The sequence below is a fragment of the Falco peregrinus genome, chromosome Z (genome assembly GCF_023634155.1).
Source record: "Falco peregrinus isolate bFalPer1 chromosome Z, bFalPer1.pri, whole genome shotgun sequence".
Taxonomy (NCBI): Eukaryota; Metazoa; Chordata; class Aves; order Falconiformes; family Falconidae; genus Falco; species Falco peregrinus.
Genome location: NC_073739.1, coordinates 36,505,578 through 36,532,183, shown reverse-complemented (window position 1 = coordinate 36,532,183; position 26,606 = coordinate 36,505,578). Strand labels below are relative to the sequence as shown.

Genomic DNA, 26,606 nt, shown 5'->3' with positions numbered 1-26,606 from the left:
TGGTTTACGAATTAAACCAGAGGTACCATAGGAAGTAATTTGGTCAATAGCTTTTAAGCAATTCAAAGTATTTTGTGTGAATTTATGAATCAGATCCTATTAATAACTAGAACAAAACTATTACTACCAAAAGCAATGCCAAAGATTTATGGATGAATTCAGACCCAGTGTGATTAGATACAGTTCCCCTGAAGTCAGTGTAACTGAATTCATTTCCTGCAGGTTAGAATTTGGCTTTAGTTCATTATTTCTCCTGCCAATTTTATAGGCATTTTCTGCAGTGTTTTACATTACCCTGTTATTACAAATCAAGTAATAAATACTTTAACCTACTGAACTTTGAAGCACTTGTGTTTTCTTCAAAGTTTTGCAGAGCAGCTCAGGAACAGTAGGGCAACTCACTGCCTATCCACTGCCTCTGTCTGTACCCGGAGGTGTACAGTCTTTATTTCCTATTTTCGCCTCCTCTTTGAGAAATGATTCTGAAGTCTGACATTTATATACTTACTGAATCTGAAGTGATTGTATGACAGTGGGCAGCCATTTGTTGTGCTGCTCTGTTATTTGGTGTCCACTTTAGAGAACCCATAATTGCAAATCTTTCAAACAAAGCGGAAAATTTAACCAACCAACCATGCTCTTAAGAATGCTTTTTGTACTTAATTTCTGCAGTGGTAATCAGCAGTTACTTTTTGTGATGTACCTCACACCACAAATGCTGTGTGGATGCCAGTTCGATGCACTGGTTTGGAGGAAAAAACGAACTGTTTCCCAAGATAAACTGGGACCTCAACAATGTGCAAAACAAATTTTTTCCAACGTAGTTTCCTTTCTCTCTTAACATTCATTTGGACAGGGAGGAAAATGAATGTGAACGCACTAGAACTTGTATTTAACTTGTGTCCTATTTTGTTAAGCATCAGTCAACTAGAATTTTTAAAACTTGAATAGATTTGATCTCTTTTAATAATGACACACCTTTGAAACAAAGCATAAATATAAAATATTTTGGGCTTTCTAAGTATAAACAGCATTACTAAACTTTTAAATGTCATACTATAAACAATTATATTTCATTGGGGACACAGATATCAAATACAATTTTTTAACAATCCGAGTATAATGGCCAGCAACTTTCTGTGTTACACAGATGCTACCGTTATATACTATTTTCTATACTCTGGCTTGGTTCCAAGAGTCACTGAAATGAAGGACAATGCTTCCTTTGCCTTTAGTGGTCTTTGGCTTGGCTTAAAGTACTTCAAAGGGACAAGCTATCTCATGGATATTTCTACATTTGCTGTAGGCAAATATGCTTTAAATTAAGCTTCTCTTTTGTTATGTTTTCTGACATAGTGTACAACCAATACTAATATTTATTTTGCTTGAACAAAGTAAAAACTGTTCTGTCAAGAACCTATGAGAGGATAATGCAGCTTAATCTATATATTGTATTATACGATCATAGTCTGTGTATCCTATGAGTAAAGCAGCTTAGGGAAATGACTGACATGAATTCTGGCAAAACTCCTTCATATTTTGAAATGCCTTTGTTAGGTTGCCAGTACTTCATATTTTTAAATTGAATAAATTTCATCTAAATATATCAAACAGTATCCCACAGCAAATCAAAATGAAGATGACAGGTCTATTTTGCGTGTTTTGGCAAGAATATAAAAATAAACTTCTCCTGCATGTGTCAAATCATTATCAAGATAGGCACTAGAATATACACTAAGATAAAAACACAAAGGGTACAACTATCACTGAGACCTCACATGCATATTATGTTTCTTAGTTTTACTTATATTATTCTGGCACCTAGATGTCCAAGTTATTGGCTTAAACCATATGTGCTATTCTTGGCATGAACACAATATAAAATGATTGCTCTGCTTCTGTTATTTTAAGATCTTAGCTGTGATTTTGAAGTTCATTCTAAAAAATATTTTAAACCTCTTCAGTTACTTTAGATCATGTTAATTTTAGCTTAGCTGTTTTCAATTCCAGATTTATTTTCTATTCTTTTGTTGTTGCTCCTCTTTCCCTATATGATTTTTAAAATAATTATGCATTGACAATTTTCAAACCAGCTTCTTGATGGCCTCCATAAATAGCAATTATTAAAAATTTTCAACTTCTAATCTCAGAACTTCTAAATAGTTTATGAATATTGAAGTCTCATAAGACAGGACGGTAACATCAACCTTATTTTCCAAATGTGGAAACTAAAGCAAGGGTTGTTTAAGTGACTTCCAAAATTTACAGGTGGACTGTTAAAATATGTATGATACACTGAGTTTCACATCTTTCTGTGTTCCTGAGATAATAAGGATATGAGATAATGTAATAATAATCCATTTTTTATTCCTTTTTATTTCTGCATTGCACACAGGAAACAAACACTGAATATCCAGTTTCTGAGAAAAAGAATGGAAAATTTGAGTCATAAATTGATAGGTACCTGAAGATAGAACAATCTCTTCAGAACAAGTCATAATAATAATTACATATATGTTTTATCACTTTTTAGATTTGTATTATGTATTTCAATAACTTTATCCAACAGTCAGAAAAGCCCATAAAACCATGTTCAGAACACATCAAAACTTACGGCAGTGTTGGCTTTAGATACTCAAAATTTAAAGTCAGCTGTTGAAAAAGAAAAAGGAAACACTTCCTGCCTGCATAACTGCATACAATTTAGAGCATTTTCAGATTAATGGCATAAGACTTTCCAATGTTCAAAACCACTAAAAATATGTGTATTATGATTTTTTTTTTCCCCCAAGCCCCTTGCTTTTTTATTCCTCCTTCCCAAGCCTTTTTGATTTTTTTTCCTTTAAATAACTCTTTGTTCATTTTGTTAGATACATATAAAAGAACATGGTCTTTCTCACCAGAACTCTTTCAAAAGACAACTTTCTGCTATGGCACTTTAAGACTAATATAATCTTACATGCAATACAAGAGATTTTTTGGGAAATTTTGAGTAATTAATAATTCCATAAGAAACAAATTAATTATTTCCTATAATAAGACATAATTTTTCACCTAGGAAACGTACTTTAGCTTATGGAATGGTTGATTATTAACAAGAAATGACTTGAGGAAGACAACACTTCCCAAATATACTGTGATATGATTACCGTAATAAGTATAAAGTCTTCCCAGAACTGACAGGTAATCTATAAAGAATATCAAAGGGTTGCAGATTGTTCCGGGCTTATAAAAGAATTGAACACCATTGTAAGCAAAAACAAACATAAAAGTTACTGGAATTCAAAGTATTCCTTTCTAGAGGTGTGTATAGCAACAATGCTGCAAGTACAAGAGCTTAGGGGATCTGAATCACACCATCACATCTTAGCAAGTTGTAAGAGTCCAGTAAAGCGACTCTTTCCACACGTAAATCAGGACTGGAAATACACGGAGAAAAAACATCCTAATAAGGAGCAGAGATAGAAGTCTAAGTCTCATGATTTCTTGCACAGACCATTTTCCTAAATGTGAAGCAGTCTTCCCAGTTCTTCACCTCTCTGCTTTATTTAACCACAATACGAAGATGAGCAACCCACAACACATTGTAGCCAAAATACACATGAGCAGTTAAGGGAACTACACTGTTATATACTGCCACATAGTATTTCCAGATAAATTGATACCTTTACAGCCTAATTTAATCCCATTATGCGCACTCCATCTTCCATACTATTTGTGTTCTCAATGTACAAAACTGCAAGCCAGAAGCATGTAAAATGAAGTGACTTGGATCACATGCACTTCAAATGTACTTCAGAAGAAATTACAGCACATTCAGGAATGAAGCAGAATTAGCACTGAAATACTGCCACAATGTGCACATTGTTCCCCACACCGAAAACAGTGGGCTTAAGCTCTCTTATTAGCAGAAGAAACCTGATTTTTAAGCAGCATTTTCTCATACTTGAAGGACTGAAGATCTTATCTAGCCTGGGAATCCAATTCTGTGGGGTGCAATTGTTTTCTTGTTTTGTGAACTTCCAGGTGAGACTGTGAAGGAGCACCTGTCCTAGGTTAGTGCCCTTTTAGAAGCAGATCTTAGTGGGGGCACAACAGTGCAGTTAGGATGTGGACTGATCTTTCGATCACCAGTCCTGTAGATAAAAAGCCACCACTTTTAGAATACATGATTCCTGGCAAGTTACCTTATGTCAAGTCAAAGCAACCAGGATAGCCTAGTCATATAGATTTATCATATAGATACCTCTTGAACCAGAGTAAGTTCCCAGACCGACTTCTGCAGAAACCACAGTTAAGGTCAGGGGCTTGAGGCATCATGTCGCCTTGAGCAACCCAACTCACTCAATATCTCAGCTACTGCAAGTTGCCCTTAATCATGCATTTAACTATTGAAGTATATTGCTCTAACATTGCCACCACCAGATATTATTTATACTATGAGATTTTAGTGGAGCTCATTTAGGCGTGAAGAGTTCATTACCCTTTAATACTTTCCCCAAGTTTGTTTTAAGAGTACAAGATTGCAAGCAGTGAGCCCCTCCATGATGATGCACCAACAGTGCTCATCACAAAAGAAAAGCTTGGTTTCGGTTTGTGCCACAACTCTCATCTTTTTTGTGAATAACAGGTACGTTCTTTTTCTCCTCTGGGCTTCTGAAAGGAAATATCCCTGTTGGCCTTGTCCTGGCCCTCTGCTGCAGTGAGAGAAAGAGAGAGGAAACTTTGCTCCTTCCCCAGCATCACTGACAGGAAAAGTTGGTCGACTGCAGGAAGGTGGGCAGAGAGCAGTGCCAGACCCAAGCAGGCAGTGAGCCCCAGTGTTTCCAGAGCAGAGCACAGAGCTGACATAATTTTGTTTCTTAAGCCGGGGAAAGGGACTTTTTAGGAACCAGAGAAAGTTTGTTAAGAGTGTTGGTTGCAAAACAGAAAAGATATCAAGACACACTAGATTGAAATCAAGATTGGGAAAAGGATAATTTTTGCAAAGGCTCACTGGACTGGGAGGACATTTGTGCTCGAATCTTTTATTTTTATTCCAAAGCAGATCCAAGTTCTTCTACACCAAATTCACAGTGCTCCCCTCTGCTTTCCTGGTGGTTCAGGAGATCAGTTCAATGAAACAGGAAGATAAATTTTCCTCAAAGCCCTAGCCAAGTCATGGTCCTATCGATCAGCTATCAGAAAGCTAGCTTCACTTTTAAGAAGAGACTTGCAACTTTTTCAGAGTGCCTACTATTAATAATACCTTGCTTAACCTGGTTACTTCTTTGGAGACAGAAGCATATTTCAGGACTTCTGGAGGATTTACAGAGTGTGATCAATACGTTTGGGCATTATTAAAGCCCATTTACTATTATTTTCAGGTCTGTCTTGGGTCTATTCTACACTAGAAAAAGATACAAGTCATAAACAAATCAGAATAACTAAACATTTTTTAAGGAAGGGAAGAAGATCAATGTGGTGGAAGGAGCTGAAGGCCTCTTTCTAATGGTACCAATAGTATGCACAACCTCTGAAGTAGAACTATCCAAAGATTTTTTGAAACGAGACCTGCTACCTCACTATGATACAGAAACACATGGATTAACATTCCAACCAAAGAAACAAAAACGTTCAGCCAAGGGATTTTTGCTTACTTGGAGAATTCCGTAGCCACAAAAATAAAAGGGTAGCAAAATGAGGCCATTTCCAGACCAGGCATGCTGGAAACCAGCAACTGATTCTACACCAATGAGTCATATAAGAACAAGGGTCTCTTTTTTTTTTTCTGAAGGAAATACAAAATCCTTATGATGTAGAAATGTTTGAGATGTGATTAATTACTTCCTTAGACAGGTATTGCCTGTGGCCCTGCAAAAAAAGGAAATAACTGCAACTCCTTTCTCAGTAAGAATTTAACCAAGTAATGTCACATGAAAAAAGACATTTTCTTTTATGTCTGTACTTAAAAGCTCAGACATAACAAAAAAGTAAATAAAGTGGGACCAACTTGCCAAGTAAGCAAGCCTGTCAATGCAGTTAAAGATTAAACATGGACCTTTTTCCATCAAAAGTAGTGGGTATGGGAGTGTGGAGTAAATAAAAAACTCTAGTATACTGTGCTGCTGACAGGAATGTCTATTAATGAAATTTGTTCCCGATAATGGAGGACAAAATTTAATCCCCAAATCATTTGGGAGCTTCAGGAAGTGGAAGAGGGTTGAGGAGTACACAAGAAGTCTTCCTCCCAAACCGGAAGGATACAGTCACACAATGATGATCAGTAGCAACGTGGTTAGAGATACGCAAACATAAACATGTCTTTATTCAACTAAGGATAGAAATCAGTGGAAAATTCTGAAGAAAAGCTTCTAACAAGCATAGTCAATGTAACAAATCTAACCAGCATTCAAGTGAAACACAATAAGGATTACATGACATTGGATATTTATGAGAACAGAAATTACATTCCAAGGTAGCCTCAAAATTTATGTTCCTGTGAAAGAGAGGCTCTGAAAAATCTAACCAGCACCTCACAGTGTCTTAGGCTTCAATATGTACTCATCTTGCTGAGAATGCTAATGATAATGCAGAAAGTAGGCTGAGCTCTTCATGCGAACAGATTATATGACCTTTTTTCTAAGTGTAAGGGTTGACTTTGTATAGCAGTGCTTCTATACAAAGAAAAAAATCTGTACTACAACTGAGAGAACATGTTTCTACAGATAGAACACTGAAAATGTCCTGCTTTAGGAAGTTGAACCAAACTGAACTGGAATTCCATTTTGCAGTAAACACGTGCATTTTCAGAGCCGAGAATAGCATTTAGATCTATAGTTTAAGTGATAAAGTATTATAAAAATATATGCTAACTAACAAGTTACTAGAAATTCTGCAATTACAGTCTGTTCTTTAGAAAAAAAATCACTAATGCTCAGAGCTACTTAAAAAGAAAAGTATTCTTGTGTTGCCATGGACTGGGTTTAATTATCTCAAACGAAAGTTATTTACAGATAACAATACTTAAGATTTACCTATAGATGCCAAGTGTGGCACTGTACAAAATTAAATCATTTTCATGGCACCAACATGACAGAAAATATGCTAGGAAGGCAATAATAGCCCTCTATGTTTGGGTCAAACATTTAATTCCTAAGTGTGAGGGGACTGAACATGCTTAAAAATTAATTTTTATGTACTCCAGTAACCTTGCTATTTCCTCTTAGAATCAGAAGTATTAAGTCATACAAGGCTGCCTTTCTTACAGACTTTCATTCACAGGTAAATCAAGTGAACATATAATAAGAGGATTTTGCTAGTCCTTTCTAAATTATACTTATATTTGGGTGGGGGGAAGAAAAAGTAACTACAGTTAATTTTACCTTTTGGTGTTGGAACTGGTCTTTCAAGTCCATCCACGTGACCTAAGGGGTCATTTGTATCTGGAATTTCCATTTCACCTAGGAAGAAAAAAATATTTTGTCAAAAATTTTGTCAAATCTGAGTTGATCTTTCTCTTTAACAGCATTATGATAATAAGTTCAGCAAACTCATTCAGCCCAGATCCTGGTTCCAGAGCACACAGGAGACAGCTACTAACAAGGTCAGGATTTATCTATCACACATTAGAAAACTTTGTAATAATTTACCTTGTGCTTGGCAAATATAGGCAGCATTAAAAACTACTTCCCAGTGCTTACTAGAATAAAATTCACACAGTTTTACAAAGAACGCAAACATTTCCTGAAAACAGTGCTGGGCTAGCAAATTAAGCAGTACCTGAGCTTCATTGACAATCTCAGTTACAAAATGGCATAAATCTGCTTTTGAAGTTATGTTGCAGTAATTCAGATTCTATTTCCAGAGGTCTGGCTCATCACCTCTGCTGACTTTCTTAGCCTATTCTCAGCCAAGTTGCTAGAAGATATCTCCAAAGAATTAAAATACAGTAACTATCAATGAAATATTCCAGGGGGTGATGAAATAGACAGGCATCTTTCTGTGTGCCCTCCTTTTTTGTGTCTAACATATATCAGAACAAGCTAGAACAAATGTTTAGCCAGCAGCTGCTGCAGATAGCAGACAATACTTCATGATCCTTTACTTTTCTGCAGGTCTTACAAAACCCTGACCATTATAAAACAGGGGTTCATTTGTTTGCTCTTGCTTTTGAAAATTTGATGCTGAGAAGCAGAGCTGAACTTACAAATTAGAAAAAGCTATAGCGGTGCTTTTGCTAAGGCAACTTCTTAAATTACATCTCCTGTATTTTTGTATTTCCTAATTTACATTCAGTCATCCAAATTCCTTACCACCTTGGCGTATCACCAAGAGACCATGTAATCTAAGGTCATCAGGATCTAAAGTGAAAGATCTGGGTTGTGTTGTAGATTTGCTAGGGGTGTACATGGTAATGTTTTGGGCAAAATGAAACTAGGGAAAAGGCTCTCCCTCTTCCTTTTGTCCCCATTCCCTTCCTTCACACTAAACCCTGCAACATTACTTTGACTGCAAGTCACAGCGACGAAACACAAAAAACTCCATCCCTATCTTGCAGCACATTATGAAAGAAGAAAATTGAGACTATGATTATTTTTTATTTTCCTTTTACGCTTTTACCCATTGAGGACAGAAGATTTAGCTAAATTGCCCTTAAACTTACCAGGTGAAACAGAAATCAGAGACATCTTCAACCTCAGGCTGGATCTAAAAGTATTTATTTTGTCACAGTACTGCCACCTTGTCACTACTTCAGTCTCTCCCTTCATCTCCCACTGGTTGAGGTTCCTAGCCTCAGAGTAATACTGATTCCACTAGAGTTGTGTGCTCATTCCCAGTCAAGCCAATTAGAGTGATGGTGAAGAGAGCACTGTAACCCTTGGCTTGGCAGCCCACCTCTTTCAAGCCGGAACAGCTAAGGCTTGGGTAGACATAATCTGCCACTTCTAGCAATGGCCAACAGAAGTGATAGATAGTTTTCATCTGCAGACTAGTGGGAAAAGTGGAAATGGGTGGCCAAGGTGGCAGCACTTTAAATTGCCATTGCAAATCCTGCCTCAGTGTGTCTTCACACTCCTGAGGGCATGGTGCAGACTCAGTGCCTGACTTTTTATTGTACAGAGGTTTTGCTGATTTGTTTGTTTGAGTGTGAACTGATGAATTTGTAATAGGGATATTTCTGTCAAATTTCAGCAGAGACACATCACATCTCATGTTTACCAAGAGGCAGCAAGGCAAGCTCACCTCTATTCCCTTGCTTTTGCTTGACCTCCTCTATGCCACATAAGTTGTTTAGAACAGGGCAGCAACATTTACTGACCACAAGGAATATAAATCCAAGATGAGACATTGGAGTAAAAAGAAAGAGTAGAAAAAGAAACTATTCTTTCAGTCCATGAGCACCTGCACTTGGCTTGTTCTGGTGATCATAATCCAGTAGTATTCATAGCATAAAACATTATTTGTAGAATCCCATTATTAGGCACAATTGGTTGCTTAACACTCAGACCTCCAAACTCCAAACTGCCAAAGATCTGAGTGGTACTTTTGGTTTAATACCATGTGTGCAACTTTAAAATAGTTGTTTCCATTTCTTCAGTCATTCAGGGGGATTCACAACAGAAAAAACATTGGATGCTCATATAAATAAGAACAGAAATTCCTTCCTCTCTCTTCCCTTCTTCCCAGACCCATAGGCTTTAATTTTTTTAAAGCCTTTCAAAACAAAGATGGAAAGAAATAAAAGCATTTTGTGATTTGAAAACATTTCAATAATAATTCTGTATGATTCACTCTTGTGCTTGATATGTTTTATGTCTGGAAAAAACATTAATCTCCAGATGTGCTTTACCAGAGAACAATTAAAAACCATAGACACCACCTACCAGCAAAGTCTCCATAACTGAGGCAAGTTAAAATTGGAAACCCTTTGTATACTTTGTAAATTATAAACACAAAACAGATTTGTCACTTAAACTTGCTTTTACAAAAGAAATACGTATATTTTCTGTAATCTGCAAAATCCCACTTCAGCCACATTTATTATGAGTTCCAAACTCTAACCATGAAGTTTCTGTACCACAACTTCAAACACCAAAAGGTTACTAACAATATGAAATATTAAGTTTTTTACACCATAAATGCTTCTGGATCAGGTGACCCACAGGTCACTACAACTAAATAAAACCTTTTCCTCTTGAATTAAACTGAGTGAAAAAATCCTGCAATCAAGAACTTTGAGGAAAAAGCTGTTTATTCCTGTTGAATATTATTTTCAGTGCTTTCTGATTTTACATTAATAACACAGTACATTTTTCCTGCTAGGATTAAATCCATAGTGTATTCCTCAACAGATAACAGTTCTTCCTGTTATTTTTTCTTCAATTCCCTTCACTGCAGTGCAGATGCACTCCTGATCACATGCTATCACCAACTCTCTGCGGTCTTCTTGTTTGAAGACCCCTACACAACTGTGCTCCTGTCCAGACCTGATTTTTAACTTGTGTCCCTTTTCCCACTTTGTGTATTCAGTGTTTCAGTAAGGGTATCCCGTTTTGCTTTTCTTTTTCCCACATTGCATCTTTTCCTGGCAGCATTTTCTATGTGTTGTTCCACTGCCTGAAGGGGGCAAAAAATCCACGAAGTAATTTTATGTGTCCATCACTGTCTTGATCAGTAAACAGTTACTGCTAGAGAAGATACTATTGTTCATTAAACTGATTTTAGATTCAAGAAAGAGATTAAATAGTCACATTTGTTTTCATATCTATTGCAAATATGGCATTGTCATACAATGCTAAGAAAAAAAGGTACACTTGCTAAACACAAGACCGGCAGAAGCAAAAGCAACCCACGAAACAGTTGTTAATAAAAACTGTTAAGAAGATTACATGTGATATTACCAACCCACGCTGGCAAGAAGTATGCTCTCATACATTGAACGTTGTGTTCTGTTGAGGTCCTCTCATCTAAAAAGGGTATGGAAGAGTTGGAAGACTTTCAGAGAAAAGCGGTGAGGATAATTAAAGTTATAAACCAGGGTGTGTACAGCTGCTAGATTTGTCACTCTGGGAAGGAGATGGCTGAAGTCAATGACAGTAAAGGTCTGTGGAGTCATGACAGTCTTTGAGAGGATGGACCAATCTCTCAGTAAAAGAAGTAACCGTGTGAGGGAAAAACAGCAAAAGCAATTTCAAAAAGAGCTAAAACAAGGTAAAGTTTTCTCAAGCAAGATGTAGTTAAGCTGTGGACAGAGTTCACAGGGGCTACAGGTGAAACTGGGCAAGTTCATGGAGAAAAATTTTCATGCCTAACTCACTCATAGAAATCTCATGCAGGAAAGGAAGTCCCTGAGCTCACAATGGCTGGAGGTTAGGTAAACACCCAGCTTAAAGCAGTGCTATGTATGACAGACCTCTTACACTTTTACTTCAGCATCTCCTTTTCGCTGCCATCAGAGTCAAGAGAGGGTTACACAGATCTCTTACCTGCTCCAGTATGGCTACTCTCATATTTTTCACTTGTCCTCTGCTCAGATACAAAATGTATCATGGCTTAGTTCTGTCAATTTACATTTGCAGAGATAGTATCAGATAGAAAAAATCACCAGTGTCTGCCCACCTTGAACACTGCATGACCAAAGAAGACTCCATCATAGCCAGAACTGAGCCTGAATGCCACTTGCCAGTATGAGACAATGTATGTGCCAGATGTGCCACGTCAGATCCCCGAAATACCCCTTTTTTCAGGGACCACGCAGTCAAATAAAATGCAGATGCTGTAAATAGTACCTCTCTTAAACTGTTCACCCACACAAAAAAGATTTCTTAACTTCTCAGGGCAATTAAGGAAGTTATTTGAATTTAAGGAATATCCCGACTCCAAAAGAGAAACCATATTTGAAGTCAGTATGCCACATTTCTGATGTATAAAATACATTCTGTTCCTTTGACTTACTGTAGCAAACTGCAGCAATAAAACAAGCAATTTGGAAAATCCAAACTGAATATAAACGACTATCATTTCTTTTATCAATTCCCTTCTGAAAATATAGGGAAGATTTTCTTACTGCCAAGGTCCAGCACAGGTAGCCCCACTGCTCAATTTTAAACACCAATGACCAACAAAACACACAAACAAGCACCCTATATTATTGAGACAGGAATGCCCTTTCACACATTTGAAAACTGAGTTACCCAACTGATCACAATGCCAGCTCACAGGGCATACATCATTCATCACACAAGAGCTAAACTTTTCCCCTGAAATGGTTATGAGTTCACAGATCATTCGTTACTGGAGAGCTAATTGCAATAAACAGATTTCAAAATGCTCATGGCCACAAGCAGACATCAAAACAATGCATTAGTCTTCATCAAAAAGCCAGTCACAAGGAGGCAGTTATCATAATTGATACCAGGGACAAACCAAGACGTCAGCCGCACACAGGAAAAGGATAACGAAGTCAGGTATGTTCAGCCAGAGTGGGCCCAGTTAATTCAGAGCAGTTAAGGGCTGGCTGATGCAACACTCTTTCAGTTCTCGCAGAGCACAGATGAGATCTTCAAGGACGGGAATTTACACAAATATTTCCTATTACCTATTAAAAAAGAGTAAAAAGGAATGCCAGAGAATTATAGACCCATCAACTTAACTTTAATTCCTTGAAAAATAATGGAACAAAGAGGTTATTTTGAAGCATTTAAAATAAAGCAGAGAAATGAGTAGCAACCAACACAGAAGCCAACATTGACTTGGCTTACATGGATTAGACCTAAACATAAATCAACTATTGCAAGCTATTGCAAAGAAGGCAAACATCATACTGGGACACATAAACAGTACTAATCCTTCCACTCTGCTCAACACTTGTAAGGTCCTGGAGTGCTTTCTCCAGTTTTTTGTATTCCATTTCAAGACGGATGTGGGTAAAACTGAAATACTACAGCTAGTGACATCAGGGTGTTCTCCAAGACATGACCAACAGAAAGACAAAATGAATTACTATTATGCCTGCTTAGTATGAAAGAGATTAGGCATGGACTGAAAGCTAGCATTCCTTAAACACGCAGGTCTCTGTGAATGAAATTTTCCAGAGTGGTAGACTGGGCAAGCACCTACTGCATATGATACTGCTAATACAGCTAATGCTTCTTCCAAGGTGAAACAGGACCTCTTAAGATCTTTTCCAGTCTCATGATTCTATGAGGAGAACAACCATTCTTCTACCGTCGTATGTTAAATCCCAAAGCTTACAAATAAATCCTTCAACACTAATAATTGCACACAGCTACAGTTAGGGAAACTGCTGATTTTTGTTCAGCCATTCCTTCCACTCACCAATAATCCTCTTTCTGGGGCTAAAACTATTTTCAGATTTAAACAGCAATATGTAACCTTTGCTTCCTACGGCTGTAACCTTTGACTCAGGTTCTAACTTTCTTCCAATAACATAAAAAACCCAAGCTCTCTCTCTTCAGCCTAATACCCTCTAATATTCTGTTCTTTTCTTCATAAAACTTTGTTGAGCTTCTGTCAATTACTAACCTCTGGAACTCCCAAACAAAGGGCCCACTGTACCCTTTGATTCAGCTGCCAATCTGATTACTTTGGCTGGGAGGCAGGCTGCGCGAGTCGCTGAATCAGGGCCTTTCATTGAAATTTCTCGTTTCCAACATCTGCAGCCCCTGGCAACCAATTGCAGAGTGGGCTTGGCAGACCTGTAAAGGGTGGTGAATAGTCTACAAAAGATGCAGTCTGTAGTATAAAATCAGTGCGCCCCTTTCATAGTGATGGTAGATTAGAACCTCCACAGCACACGTTACTTAACTGCTGCAGCTTCACATAAAAATAGCTGAAGGTGGGCAAAATAACCTGCACTTCTTGTTGCAGTTGCTCTACTCAGACAACTGTGAAGTCTGAAAAACAGGAACTTCTTAGGTTGCTATCAGCTCGCAAAGCCTATAATTCACAGGATAGTATGTTAACTAGTTAATTTGAATTTATTCTTCAGCCATCCAAAATTCCTTAAAATTACTGTCAGCTAAATTCATAGTAATAAAAAGGTCTAACTATGAGACCATTAGAAAGCCAGTAAGCTTTTCTAAGCCTGCTCTGTTATAACATCAAAATATCATTAACTAAGTATACTTAAAATAAAACCACCAGCAGCTTGTAAGTCACAGAACCTTCAGAAAGCTGGTAGAAAATACAGACAAGAAACATTTTACAAGAGCCAGGGTTGAGTTATACAGAATAAATTCCCACAATTTATAAGCATTCCTTATTGAAGGAAATCTCTTGTTCCATTAGTGTGAATTTTCCCCTCTCTGTATTTTTTTCTATTTTACCTAATAGCTATGTTGAAATGGCTTCATCTCAGTATCACGAAAAACACTCTATTGCAAAATGTGGGAACTACACTAGGGGAAAAAAGGCAGATCTAAGGTTTATGATCTGTAGCAATGAAAAGGGCTTTATTACTTATTTTGGACAGAAAATCCATCATTGATTTAAAATAAAATTCCAAAGAAACACAAATGTTAAACAACCTTCATTCTGCACAGTGACACTTCATTTCTCAAACACATCTTAACAGAGGTTCAAAATCCTATACTTTGACATCCTTTTGTCAGTTAAATGTATAAAGAGGGAATCTGCATATTGCATTAGTCTCTATTACTGCAAATGTTTGTGTTCACAGAGTGATCCAAGATAGACTACTTGTCTGTTTTGGAAAACTAGTAAAGTGCATGATGAAAAAGCTGCTTTACAAATTTCACAAGGTTCTTACAGGGATCTCCTCATTTAATAAAACAATCCTTATTAACCTAACATCAAACCACTCTAAAACACAGTAAAAGAAATCAGCTGGTCATCACCACAAAATGCAGAGAAGGAATGCTCTTGATTTCCACACAAAGCTGCAATGAATCTCCAGACCAGTAAAAACTACGCTGAAGATTCAGTTTATCTTCTTAGTCATCAGCCAGGTGCCTCACCAAGTACTATGAAGTCAGTGTGAAAAGAATGAAATCAGAGAAGTAATTTAAAATATTATTACCAGGGATTCAAGCACAGACTTCAATGAATACAATGACTTATTTTAATGCCTTATACTGTTAATGCATATTTTACATTAACCACACAGCTGCGTTTTCAATAGTACCGTCAATCTTTACCCTTTCATTATACAACCCTCAACATTTAGATTAGCTACTAAATAACCCAGATTTTTCCTCCTGCATCTCATATTTGCCATTTAAAATGAAAGTTTAGAAATGTTAGTAAGACAAATCAAAGATACAGATTTATTCAGATTTTGTTCACAAAGGAACCCTTGTTAACAGCTGTTGAAACATTACAGTAAAACACCATCCATGGAAAAGAAGATACGCATTTTAAGTCATCATTTTCAATGCAAAACTAAGTTCTGAAGACAATAACCTCTGGATTGCAAATTATTCTGTTATTTGACACCCAAAACACTCTTTTGATAAAGTCACACTGAAGTCCAGCTCCTCTTATTTTACAACACAGAACGGAGATCATTAAACAGGAACCTTGCCTGCATGAAGGACTATCCAAACCCTATTTTCAATTCTTAGGATTTCCTGCAGGGTCCTGGCCAAGTCACCTTAGCCAGACTGCTAAAAGCATTTGATGCAAAAGATGCAGACAGATGTCCACCAGGATTTTCAAAAGCATGTGGGCACCCAAAGCTCATGTCTGCAGTAAATATCCCTTAATCTTTTGTACCTCAGTTGCCCAGGGGCTGAGAGGGGGAAAGGTTAGCTGCCTGATGTGGTTCCTAGTGCAGCTGCATGAGTGAGTGAGTCAGCACAAGGAAGGGAGCAGCATGAAAGCAAGAAGCTGGGGCAGAGAAAAGGCGGGAAGGAGTTTTTTATTGATTGTGGTGATTTATGCCACTTTCAACTGATCATGGAATTCCAGACGTAAAGCTTATTCCTGCACACTGCGGCACAGAAACTCTACAGCCGCTGCAGAGGTCTAGCTTTGCTCCTAGTAAAGAAAGGCAAAACTTAAAGCAGTATTTGGAAACAAATTAAGATGTAATTATGATAATAAAACTGTTCTGAATGTTCAATAAATAAGAATGAACTCCATGGTATTTACAGCATAAAATATTTGAGGCTTTTTAAACCACAAATGTATTTCAATGCCATTTCTGATTTAGTAACAGTGGAACTAAGTCTACTAGCTATCACAAAATTAGCTTTTCTGTGCAACTGTATGTTGAATAGTCCAAGCCAATATACCAAGGAGCATATAAAAGCCTTGAACCATGGCAAAAACACAAATCATTCTGGATTTCATAACAAATGACCTTTGCTGGCAATGTGTTACGCTAAAAAACAAATAAATAAATAAATAAATAGATGAAGTAAAGCAATTGTGGGTACATTCCAAAGTTCTTCACCACCTCAGCTGTAAAATCACAGTTTACACACAACCAATGGAGGCTCTGAACACACCTGCAGTAGCTCAAAGAACACCAAGCAACATGATAATTATCCATGGCATTATTACATGATTGATTATTTTACTGCTTCTGGCTGTGAAAACAAAATAGTCTCAACAAAAAAGTTGAAAATAATCATGATTTATGAGTATAACACTCCATCAACTGGGATAAACAACAATTTTCACAGTGGTCTTTTTTTCTGAAAAATAATTTAGGATCCAAAAACACCAGTCCTGTTTGCAGCCTTAGGCTGAAATCTTTATGTCTCCAATTCACAAAATCACTCCTAGTCCAATAGACATTTGAAAATGGGCTTATTTCTAAGCACACACTTAAATACTTTCCTACATTTGAAACAAAACAATGATCTCCCTCAGTCTAGGTGGCAATATAAAACCAGCACAGATCACAACTGAGCGCAACAAAATATAGTAGAGGCTGTTATTACCTATCCTAATGGTTAATCTGATTGGGTTGACAACTACAGGCTGAGTAACTACTGCAAGTGTAAAAAATCCTTCCTACAGTTTGTTTATTTTCACTCTCCAATTGTATCTCAAAAGCGGGATTTGCAGCACCACTCTTCGAAGATAGGGTGGCTACAGCCAGCCACTCTGCTCTCTGCAAAACAGTGAGAGTAACTAGCAAATTTGTATTAAAAAAATAGAGCAATTTTTGAATGATAAAAGTACTTATGGGTAAGTATTATAACCATCTCCCTGACAGAAAGATATAGTGGAGACCAATGGACAATTAATCCTCAAACGCCATTACTAGACACTAATTTGAGAAACATGGCCACCCCAACAGGAGGTCTAGGTCATCAATATTCTAAGAAATCAAGGCTGGCAAATGGCCTACTGATAGGGAAATATTCATCCTTAAATCAAATCATTAAGTAAATGCTCATGTTCTTTCTGATCACCAAGCATCATAGTTTTTTAAAAGACCCAAAAAAATAGAAAAGTACGCTCTACCTATCTTGGGATTTGTCTCCACTAAGTCACATTAGAACATGATTTTACAAAGTTACACTGCTAATATGTAACACCAAATACTATGTTCAAAGAGAAGCAGCTGCTGAATAGTCAAGATTTTTACTGTAGGCTTTGCTTATGACCAGTTTGCATAAAGTTAAATATACCAGATTCCATTCTTAGAGAGGACAAATTTCTTTTTAATGCAAAGTTATCTTGGTTTCTAGATCAAATACTTAACATTCTTCATTTTCTGCTGAAGTCTCTTTATAATGACTAATTTCTTATGGTCTATATACACAAAAGAAGAGTAATTCCTCTTCCACACTAACAGTTCAGCTCGTACTGACAGTCACGGAGCAAGTATGGAGAGAGCAAGTCAGCGTGCAGGTGTTGTGGCCAGGCAAATCCCACGTGAGCATGCCCAGCATTTCAGACTGGATCAAATACTGTTGGTGGCTAAACATCACTGTATGAGCGTGTGCGTGCATCTGTGCACATTCTTCTGTATGTAGAAAACGGAGGACAAAGGTAAGAAAGGATGCCAGGATATAAAGGAAATCAACATCTGAACTGTATTTTAGCCATTTGTAAAATGCAAACCAGTTATTGTGATTGAGTGTTTAAAAGATGTATTATTGATTTGTTTTAGCAGACTTTTCTACATTTCACAGTATGGAGTTACTTATTTAAATAACATTAATAATAAAGTTTAAATAGTATTTACATTTCTTCATTTGAGAGTAACTAACTAGATGATATTACTTCTGCTAATGAGCTGCTTGTCCAGTCTAGATAAGAAAAAACTTTTTTATTCCCAGTGCAGACTCTGTTTGACTTCATTTACAAATGAATGGATACAGTGAAGTCATAATGGTTGTCTGCTCTGAAAAACTCCCATTTCTCTTTCCCCTGTTGTTTAAACTACCTTTGCTGTTGGCCGGGTGAATAGCTCAGATGTACAACTGGATTTTGGTACAGTTGCTCTTTGTTATTTGCCTTTAATTAACAGAGCCAAGCAACACTTTTCTGCATGAAAAGAGATGGGATATTATTTGCTTATGCTCTTCTCAAGTATAATAATAATGATTAAAAAATATAAAAAAAAAGTAAAGCCCTGAGGTGGAAAACAGAGTGAGCAGAGTGCTTCCAGATGTGAATACCTGCCATTTTCAGTGGGTGGATAGTGAAAGAACTACATGAAAACCCAGTCACAGTCCCACTGACACTAGCCAACGCGGCCATTTCCAAATGAGCCCCTTTCTGCCCTGCCTGCCTGACTGCAGAGCAAGGAGCAGCTCCCAAACCCATCGGTGCAGGGGAGAGCCAGGGCATGACCCACCAGCAGGTATGCTCAAAGCATCCAACTGCTACATACTTCCACAAGCCAGGCAGGAGTTTCCTGAGCTCCCACTATCATTCCTCATTACCCAGTTTAATGATTGTAACTGATGCTAATCACAAGATCAGCCTCAACTATTTCACTACAATTTTATTTCAGCTGCAGCATTCAAGGCTGCCAAACAGCCATTTTAATGAGTCCTGAAAGCAACACTTCTGTGAAGTTCAGAGCACTTTCAAAGTTGCATCTTCCCACCAAAGAGCCCTAAATCTTGCGTGTATAAACTCCTGTTTTGCAAACTACAAACTTTCCCACCTTTTTGATGCTGACATGGCAAGACTGACATGTTTTTTTTGTTCATAACATGGGTCGGTTTTGCTTCTACATCATCAAAAATACTGTAGTTGTAGAACACCTGTTTACATGACATGTAAATGAGAAACAATATACACAACCTAATTTTATAGTGCAAGGTTAACTCATGGCACTGACCGTGACCTCAAATTGTTACTTATATATTGAACAAACCTTGTCTGAAAGTCACATACAAACAAGCTGACAGCACTCACTTGAAGCAATAGTCTCTTATTTTTGACAAATGCAACAAAAAGCTCACAACCATGAGTAAACTATTGCAGTCACAATCCTAGATGGGAACCAGCAACATTTACTACTGGAAAATTGGTTGGTTCCACCCCTGAAGTGTGAGGCACACAAAAGCCGACAGCTACTCCAAGCAACTGCCAGACATGCTGGTCTTCACTCCTAACACTTCTAAGCCATAATGTGGATCCCGGAGCTCTGGGATTGGAAAAGACTGTGTTTTAATGAAGAGGAATATTCTTCACAGTGAGAATTAAAATTGGGACATACCTCTATTAAGTTTTGATGCATTTTACTATGTTTCAACATTCCAAAATAGACATAGCAGGTATTCTGCTCAGATCCAAATGTTACTTTGATACATTCCCTTGTAACCACTGTTTACTTAATCAAAGTGGACAGCTGTGGTTTTCATTATCCTTAAGCAAATATTTGCACAGGTATTACTTACTTGTCTTATACATTACCAGAAAGTTTTGCAAGCAAAAGCCAACCTAAATGTCCTCACATTTAAATTTTTTGTAACTAGTGTGAGCAATTGCCAAATAAATTGTTCCAAGCGTATAAGCAGTTGTCTTCCTTTATGTTCATTATGGACAGCTTTAAAACTGCATTAGCTCCAAAGTATAGAAAAAGACTGCTAACTCTAACAAGCAGGAGAGAATGCTAGAACTTGAATACAGCTGTATACACCACAATCAAAGCAGCCATTATGGCAGAGAATAATATTAAGAAATGGCATGATCATAGGTATTTGTCAGAATCTAAGACTTTTGTGGATAATGATGCTTCAGTGAAGTGTCCCGTGTTGAGTGATGTACATGGAAGCAACGTATGCATAGCTGGCACTTATGTGCAAAGGAAACACAGAAAACTGCTAAGCTTAACAGGCAACTTTTTAACTACAAATGTTCTTGTTTATTCTCAATACTGGGTATATTCTAAAATACTATCTAGGCTTCCTCTGGTATTAAAAAAGAAGTAGAATCAAATCTTTCCATCTTTGCTTGCACATGTAGTCAAACCGCTTTCACTGCACTATGTGGATTTCCCAGGTCTGGCTGGGACAGAGCCCATCAGATAATCACCAGCTCGCTCTGCGCTACTGCGCAGGCTGTGATCTGCGGTATTTGGCACAGCAGCTGATTCAGAGAGGGAATTGCCAGAAATGGAGAAGACCGCAGTCTGAGCTCAGCACAGGCAGATCAAGGGCTCAGTCAAGATGGGAAGGAGCCAAGCGGTAGGAGTGACAGCAGCATGCCCAGTCAAGCAGGGTGTAAGAGGGAAACTCCTAGCAGTCCAGGACAGTTGGCTGGCAAGGTGACGTTAAAGCAGAGTGTGTTTCTTCTCACTCATCTGACCATTTTGCTGCCCACACTAGTCAACATTAATACAAGGCCAGCATTTTGTTTCTCATCAAAATCATATATTGTCTGTTATGAAGAAAGCCCAGTTGCTTTAGTTTAACCTGACAAAGTTTCACAGCAATAGAAAAAGTTAACAGTTGCCAGGGGGCATAGCCTCATTTATAGTAAATAACATTTACATGACAAAAGACTAACATAAAAATTAGCAACCACTAGCTATCTTTGCTAGCAGCCACTGAGATGCCATCATTGAATTGGTCAGAGGTGACCTATTGTGGTACCGAAGACCAGGAAAGTTTATTTTATCTGCCACCAGTTACATGAAAACAGAGCTTTTTCTTTTCAAGAACTATCAGGCATTAATTTCTCAGCACTTACCTTTTTAAAATATTTGAGTATTTGTTATTTGTTTTTTTTTTTTTGTTATCTTCCCATAACAAAATTCAACTACAGCCAGATTTTTAATCTTGGCAGAGTACATGCGTAAGGAAGCAGTTACTGTATTACTAAAGGTATGAAAGGTTATTTTTCCTGGTATGTATGCATGTTCCCATGCTTTAGGAAAACACTTAAGAAATTCTGTTCAAAGCACCAAGTGAGATGTTAACCACAACCTAACCATTAGCTGTCTGCTGTGGCACTGAAGAAATGCATCTTTGAAAAGATCGGAGTGGTCATTTCCATGTGCTGTACTTTCTACCACTAGACATGAAATTAAGAATACACTGGGAAGAAGCTTCTCTGCATCTTCCACTACACCCACTACTTACAACCTTTTAGGTTTTCTACAAAGCAGCCAACATGAAAGAGACTTGGTGATTTACAGTCCGGCTCTGTGGATGTAGATAAGATCTGGTCAAAGATCTAAAACAAAACAAAGAACTCTGTATTGCTCTTGGAATGGCTTCTCAAATATTTAAAACTACTATGACCCAGAAAGCCAACCGATTGATGTATTGCCTTCGACCTTGTCATGCTTGGCTGGTCTGTTTTGCTCTGCTCTCTCTCTGTACTCTGTCTTGTATATATTAATTTGAAATACCTGACCTCACTCATATGATAAAGTAAGCACTGTACAGATAATAGATTATTAAGTTCTCTGCTCAGTTACTTAGCTGTCTGTGAACATCTGCTGCTATGCAATACGGCAGAGACACTGTTTTTGCTTTTCAGAAGAAAAATACCATTAGAAAAGCCTATTAAGATGCCTCCCAGGATAATGAAAGTCATACCTGAAACATATTATATGAATATTTTTTTTTCATTTTTATTTATTAAATGAAATTATATATTATTTGAATTTTCCCCCAATGGAAAAAAAAATGAAAAGTAGATTATTCCTTAAAAAAGAACATTCTCTGTATATTTATAAACATGCCTACCTCCAATAAAACTGAAAGCCAGCCAAACTGCTAATGCAGGAAATCTTACTGATAACACAAGGTAAACGAACTTCATTTCGTCCTTCTACTTGTCTCACTAACACAACATATACCAGTGTTCATAACAAGAGAAGCAGCAATAAACTTGAACACACAAACATGACACATCACTCTAAATATAATAAATGAACGGGAAAAAAAATTCTTGTTCATGTAGAGGAAACAAAACAGGCTTCACTACATATATATATTTCTCCCTCCTATTTTTCTCCTCTTCTGCACAAACATAAGTGCACAAAAAAATCCATGCCCTCCCTCCAAAACCTGAAAAAGAATCTGAATTTCACAGCTCATGCAGAAACTGAAAAAGAAGTCAGAACTGAGTATCTGGCACTGCAATTCTTGCATGCTTGCAGCTGCTAATAGGAGTTTGAGAAAAGAACAATAGCAGATGGAGTCCTCAATTGGCATAAAACCCTTTCCAGGAAAAGGTCTATAAAACGGAAAAACTAAAATTAAATTACAGTGGTAAAGAAGGAGATTCACAGACTGCAAAAGTCAGTTTTGAAGAGCACATACTTTTGCCACAGCACAGCAACCCAGCTTTTAGTAGTCACATCAGGACTGAATTCCCTTACCATAATCCACCTTTCTAGCCACCACTTCCCATGAGATAAAGGCTACAGTAGACTTCAGTCGCTTGGTTTGGCAGGACTTTATGAAACTACTTCATAAACAAAAAAGGCAACACATACCCTGTATTATGTTACTGTAACAAGGCTTTTAAGCAGATTTGGAGATTATTGGCCTGAGTCATAAAACAGTAATTCTTAGTGGACTCACAATTTATGGTAAAATTTTACTTGAGCAAGAGCTCCTTGCTGCTTTAGTTCGTACAAAAGGCTATATTTCATTCTAATTTACTGCATGCTGATTGCTATGCTTTTGATTTCTTTTTAAAAAGATTTATAACAGTGCTATCACTAGAGCTCCAGTACAATGACATCCAAGTCAATAAACGAACACTTTCACATGAATTTTTCTTTTCAAGTAAAGAATCTAACATTCAACACCAACCTCATGTGTTAGCATACCAACTACAACTACTGTATCAGCTAGGTTAATATAAGATCCAGTTATATCAGTTCACTGCAAAAGTGTGCCTAATGAGGCATATTGAGCAAAATCATTTATTACAGGATAAAAGTATGATCAAATTTCTGTAGTTCTCCCACATTCCAGTCAGTAAGCATTCAAAAGAAGCTACTTTGGTATAGTAAGGCTTAACACAGAATAATAAAGCAAGATGAAGCCTTTATGTTACACTGACAATTTCCTCCACAGACTTTCTAGGTAAGGTTTGTAAGAGAAAGAGCTCAAGGAGACTCAGCACAGGTTGGCAAAGCGCAGTGGGAGCAAAGGCTGTAATTACCACTCATCCCACTTCAGTCAACTAGAGTATAAAAAAGGCTGACCAAAATTTAGACTTGCTTGGAGAACATCTGGAGACTAAACTATAATTCAGAATGGATGGGAATGAAATTATTCAATTCAGCATTACCTCAGCCTTTTTCATAGTATTAGACACTGCAATTTTCTGAGTTTGTGATATTTTAGTTGTGGGAATTTTTTTCAAGAGTAAAAGTTATGAATAACTAATTTGAAGATGATTACAGGACTCAAGGATAGCAACAAACAGGCCTGTGTCAAAAACTCATGTTAATTCTTTGCTATATCCTGTGAAACAGGCCTACAGAAGCATGTCTTTAGGATGGGAAAATAAAGTGGTTTGTTAGTTGTAACAGTTTAAAATTTCACATCCACCTAGAAAATTCACATCCACCTCCGGGAAAAAAAGTTTCTCTCAGATTTCAAAGTTTGCAAAAATATGACAACTTAAGTAAAGCACTTATATTTATACTGACTCAAATACCATAGGCCAGAAGCAATTAAGACATAAATGTTTACAGATCCCAAGCATTTGAAAATGTGGGGTTTATTAGATTAGCAGAAAGCAGTTGCTACACCTCAGTACGTGTTCAGGGTTTGTTAGTAAATGTTTTATTCTTTTCTTCATGGAGAGAATGGGGGCATTAATAAGAGTCCATCTATTCACCTTAAGCTGCAGTTTGCCAGGAAACCTGCTGTAGCATTTCTTGTCTCCACCATTCTTTCACCTTTAAGTCTTGATTTCAATCCAGATAAACAGAGAAAAAAAATCTTTATCTCCTGTTCATACCTATGATCCCCTATCTATGGTCCAGGTCATTAGACATGATTTTAATTACGCATGGAAACAATTAAGGGATTTTCATAGTAAACATAATTCCCCAGATCAGCTCATTAGAAGGTGCCATACAAACACACATGTTGGGTAACTTTTTTGAGTAAGCTGGGGCAGTGCATGAGCCACAATGTACAATGCAAAAAACCCCACAGCCTTTGCAACCTGAGTTTTAAGCGCAGCCTGAATCCCAAAGGCAGTAGAGAAGCAAGCCTGAAGTGACAGAGCCGCTGCCCTTTTCTGCATGAACTTTGGCAGGGCAACAATACTGCAGACACACCTCTTGCCACCTTCCGCCCCTGCTGCCTGGAGCTGCAATTCCCCCAGGCAGTCTGCAGAAAGCTTCCCAATGGCAGATTTAAGGGAAATAAACTGTATCAGCCAGCTTTGTCTCTTTGGTGTGTACAGTTAAGGCTTGCTGCTGTTGGAAGTGAAGAACCAAGGAGTGTATCACCATCACATTGGCCACTGCTTACGCAAAGGACCTCTAAGGTCGCAATTACCTTTCAGAAGCTCTTTCAAAATCACTGATACAACTAGAATTAATAGAGCTATTAATAAACTAATTAACTTTTTTTCTATCCACTTGCATTTGCCCACTTAGCTGTTCTTTCCCTAGAAGGGTGAATGCTTAGGTGGCAATACCCTGACAAACATGGGTGGACAGCCTATTCAGAAACAGCAGAGCTGCTTGCTGTGTGACATGGCAGTGTTGTACTGCAATAACTAAAGTGAAGGTTCAGCAGCAGGTAGTTTAAAAAAAAAAAAAAAAAAAAAAAAAAAAGGCAAAGCACATTTATGAAGAAAAAACACACTTTTTGAACAGAGATTGTCACTGTGAGTGTTTCATAACAAGCACCTAAGAAGAGCACCCTGGTTTAATTCTGTACCTTCACTCAGTAACATAGCACAGCACCTGGGCAGTTTACGATTGCTTGTGTAGTCGTATTCTTAGACTAACTGACAGTATAAACTACAGTGTTTCTGTAAATACTCTGGGCAACAACCATAAAATATGAACCATTTTCTGTTCTTTAAAAAATTTCCCAGGACCAAGGACACATTTCATCTTGGTGTGCTCATGGTCAGTCTGCCTTCTTTCCCTTTACATCCATCTTTCCTTCTTTTCCTCCCTCCCTCCCCCTCTCTACTTCTCCCCCAACCCAAGGAAAGGTCTTAACTTTCCGCATGTTTTCACTTTACCAATTTAAGCCAAAGGACTTGCACTAACACTAGTGAAAATATTCAAATTTTCTGGCTTAAAGTTAGATCTTAAATTGTTATGTTCTCACCAAAACTGACCAAACTTCTGAGGTGTTGATTAAGCCATTTTACACTGTGGTTCACTGAAGTTACAGGTATGTGGTTACTTTAGAGTAGAGGGGAGAACTGAGCTGCTTCATATACATCCTTAGACATGTGGACTTAAAGCCTCAAAACATCAACCAGCTAAGCATAAGAAAGAACAAACTTTTTAGATTATGATCTAATTAGAAGCACACTTCTGACTCAATTAGCTTTTACTATTAAATTAACTTTAAATCTTAACATATGAAGAAATAGATTTCAATTAATACTTTTTTTCTCTCCTATTATTCTTCTTTCTTAGTTTTATTGAGGGAAAAGATGTTTATGACCAGACTTCTCTAAAATGTTGACTCATCACTCATCATGCAGTACAGCACTGTGCTCTGTTTACAGTACTGCAAACCTTAAGGCATTTTGTGGATTTTTTTCTGCCAGTTGTTGCCCTATTCTAAATCTGTACACAGCAAAAGAAACGTAACAGTGAAGTCCTGCCTTTTGGCAAAATGACAAAATAGACATACATTAAATGTCAGCTTTCTAGAGTTTACATCACTCACACCCCTCAGTCTACAAGGACCTACAAATTACAGCTGTCGAAGTTTCTGCATAACCTAAACTCTCAGCTCTAGAGAACCCTTACTTGTCTACATTTATTTATATTATTGGTAATGGAGTGGTTCATTATTTATACTAGCTGTTTAAACAGTAACTGGTTTGTTTTAGGAATTGTGCATTTGTGCAGAGATGGGCTATGCATTTTATGTATCTGAAGAAAATCAAGATTCATTGACAAAAGTTGACTTAAATTTGTAAAATCGTAACATATTTTTCCCTAAAATCTTTTGCATCAAGTTTTTGCAAGAAACAATGTAAATTAA

The 26,606-nt window shown here is 37.3% G+C and overlaps 1 protein-coding gene across 2 annotated transcripts in view; it reads right to left on the bottom strand.

Annotated features, from left to right (window-relative positions):
• ROR2 (receptor tyrosine kinase like orphan receptor 2) overlaps positions 1–26,606 on the bottom strand; it is a 154,430-nt gene that overhangs the window by 43,404 nt on the left and 84,420 nt on the right. For both annotated transcript variants that reach the window (XM_055791283.1, XM_055791284.1), the window contains exon 2: positions 7,365–7,442. In XM_055791283.1, the coding sequence (XP_055647258.1) occupies positions 7,365–7,442 (78 nt within the window). The remainder of the gene's footprint in view (positions 1–7,364; positions 7,443–26,606) is intronic.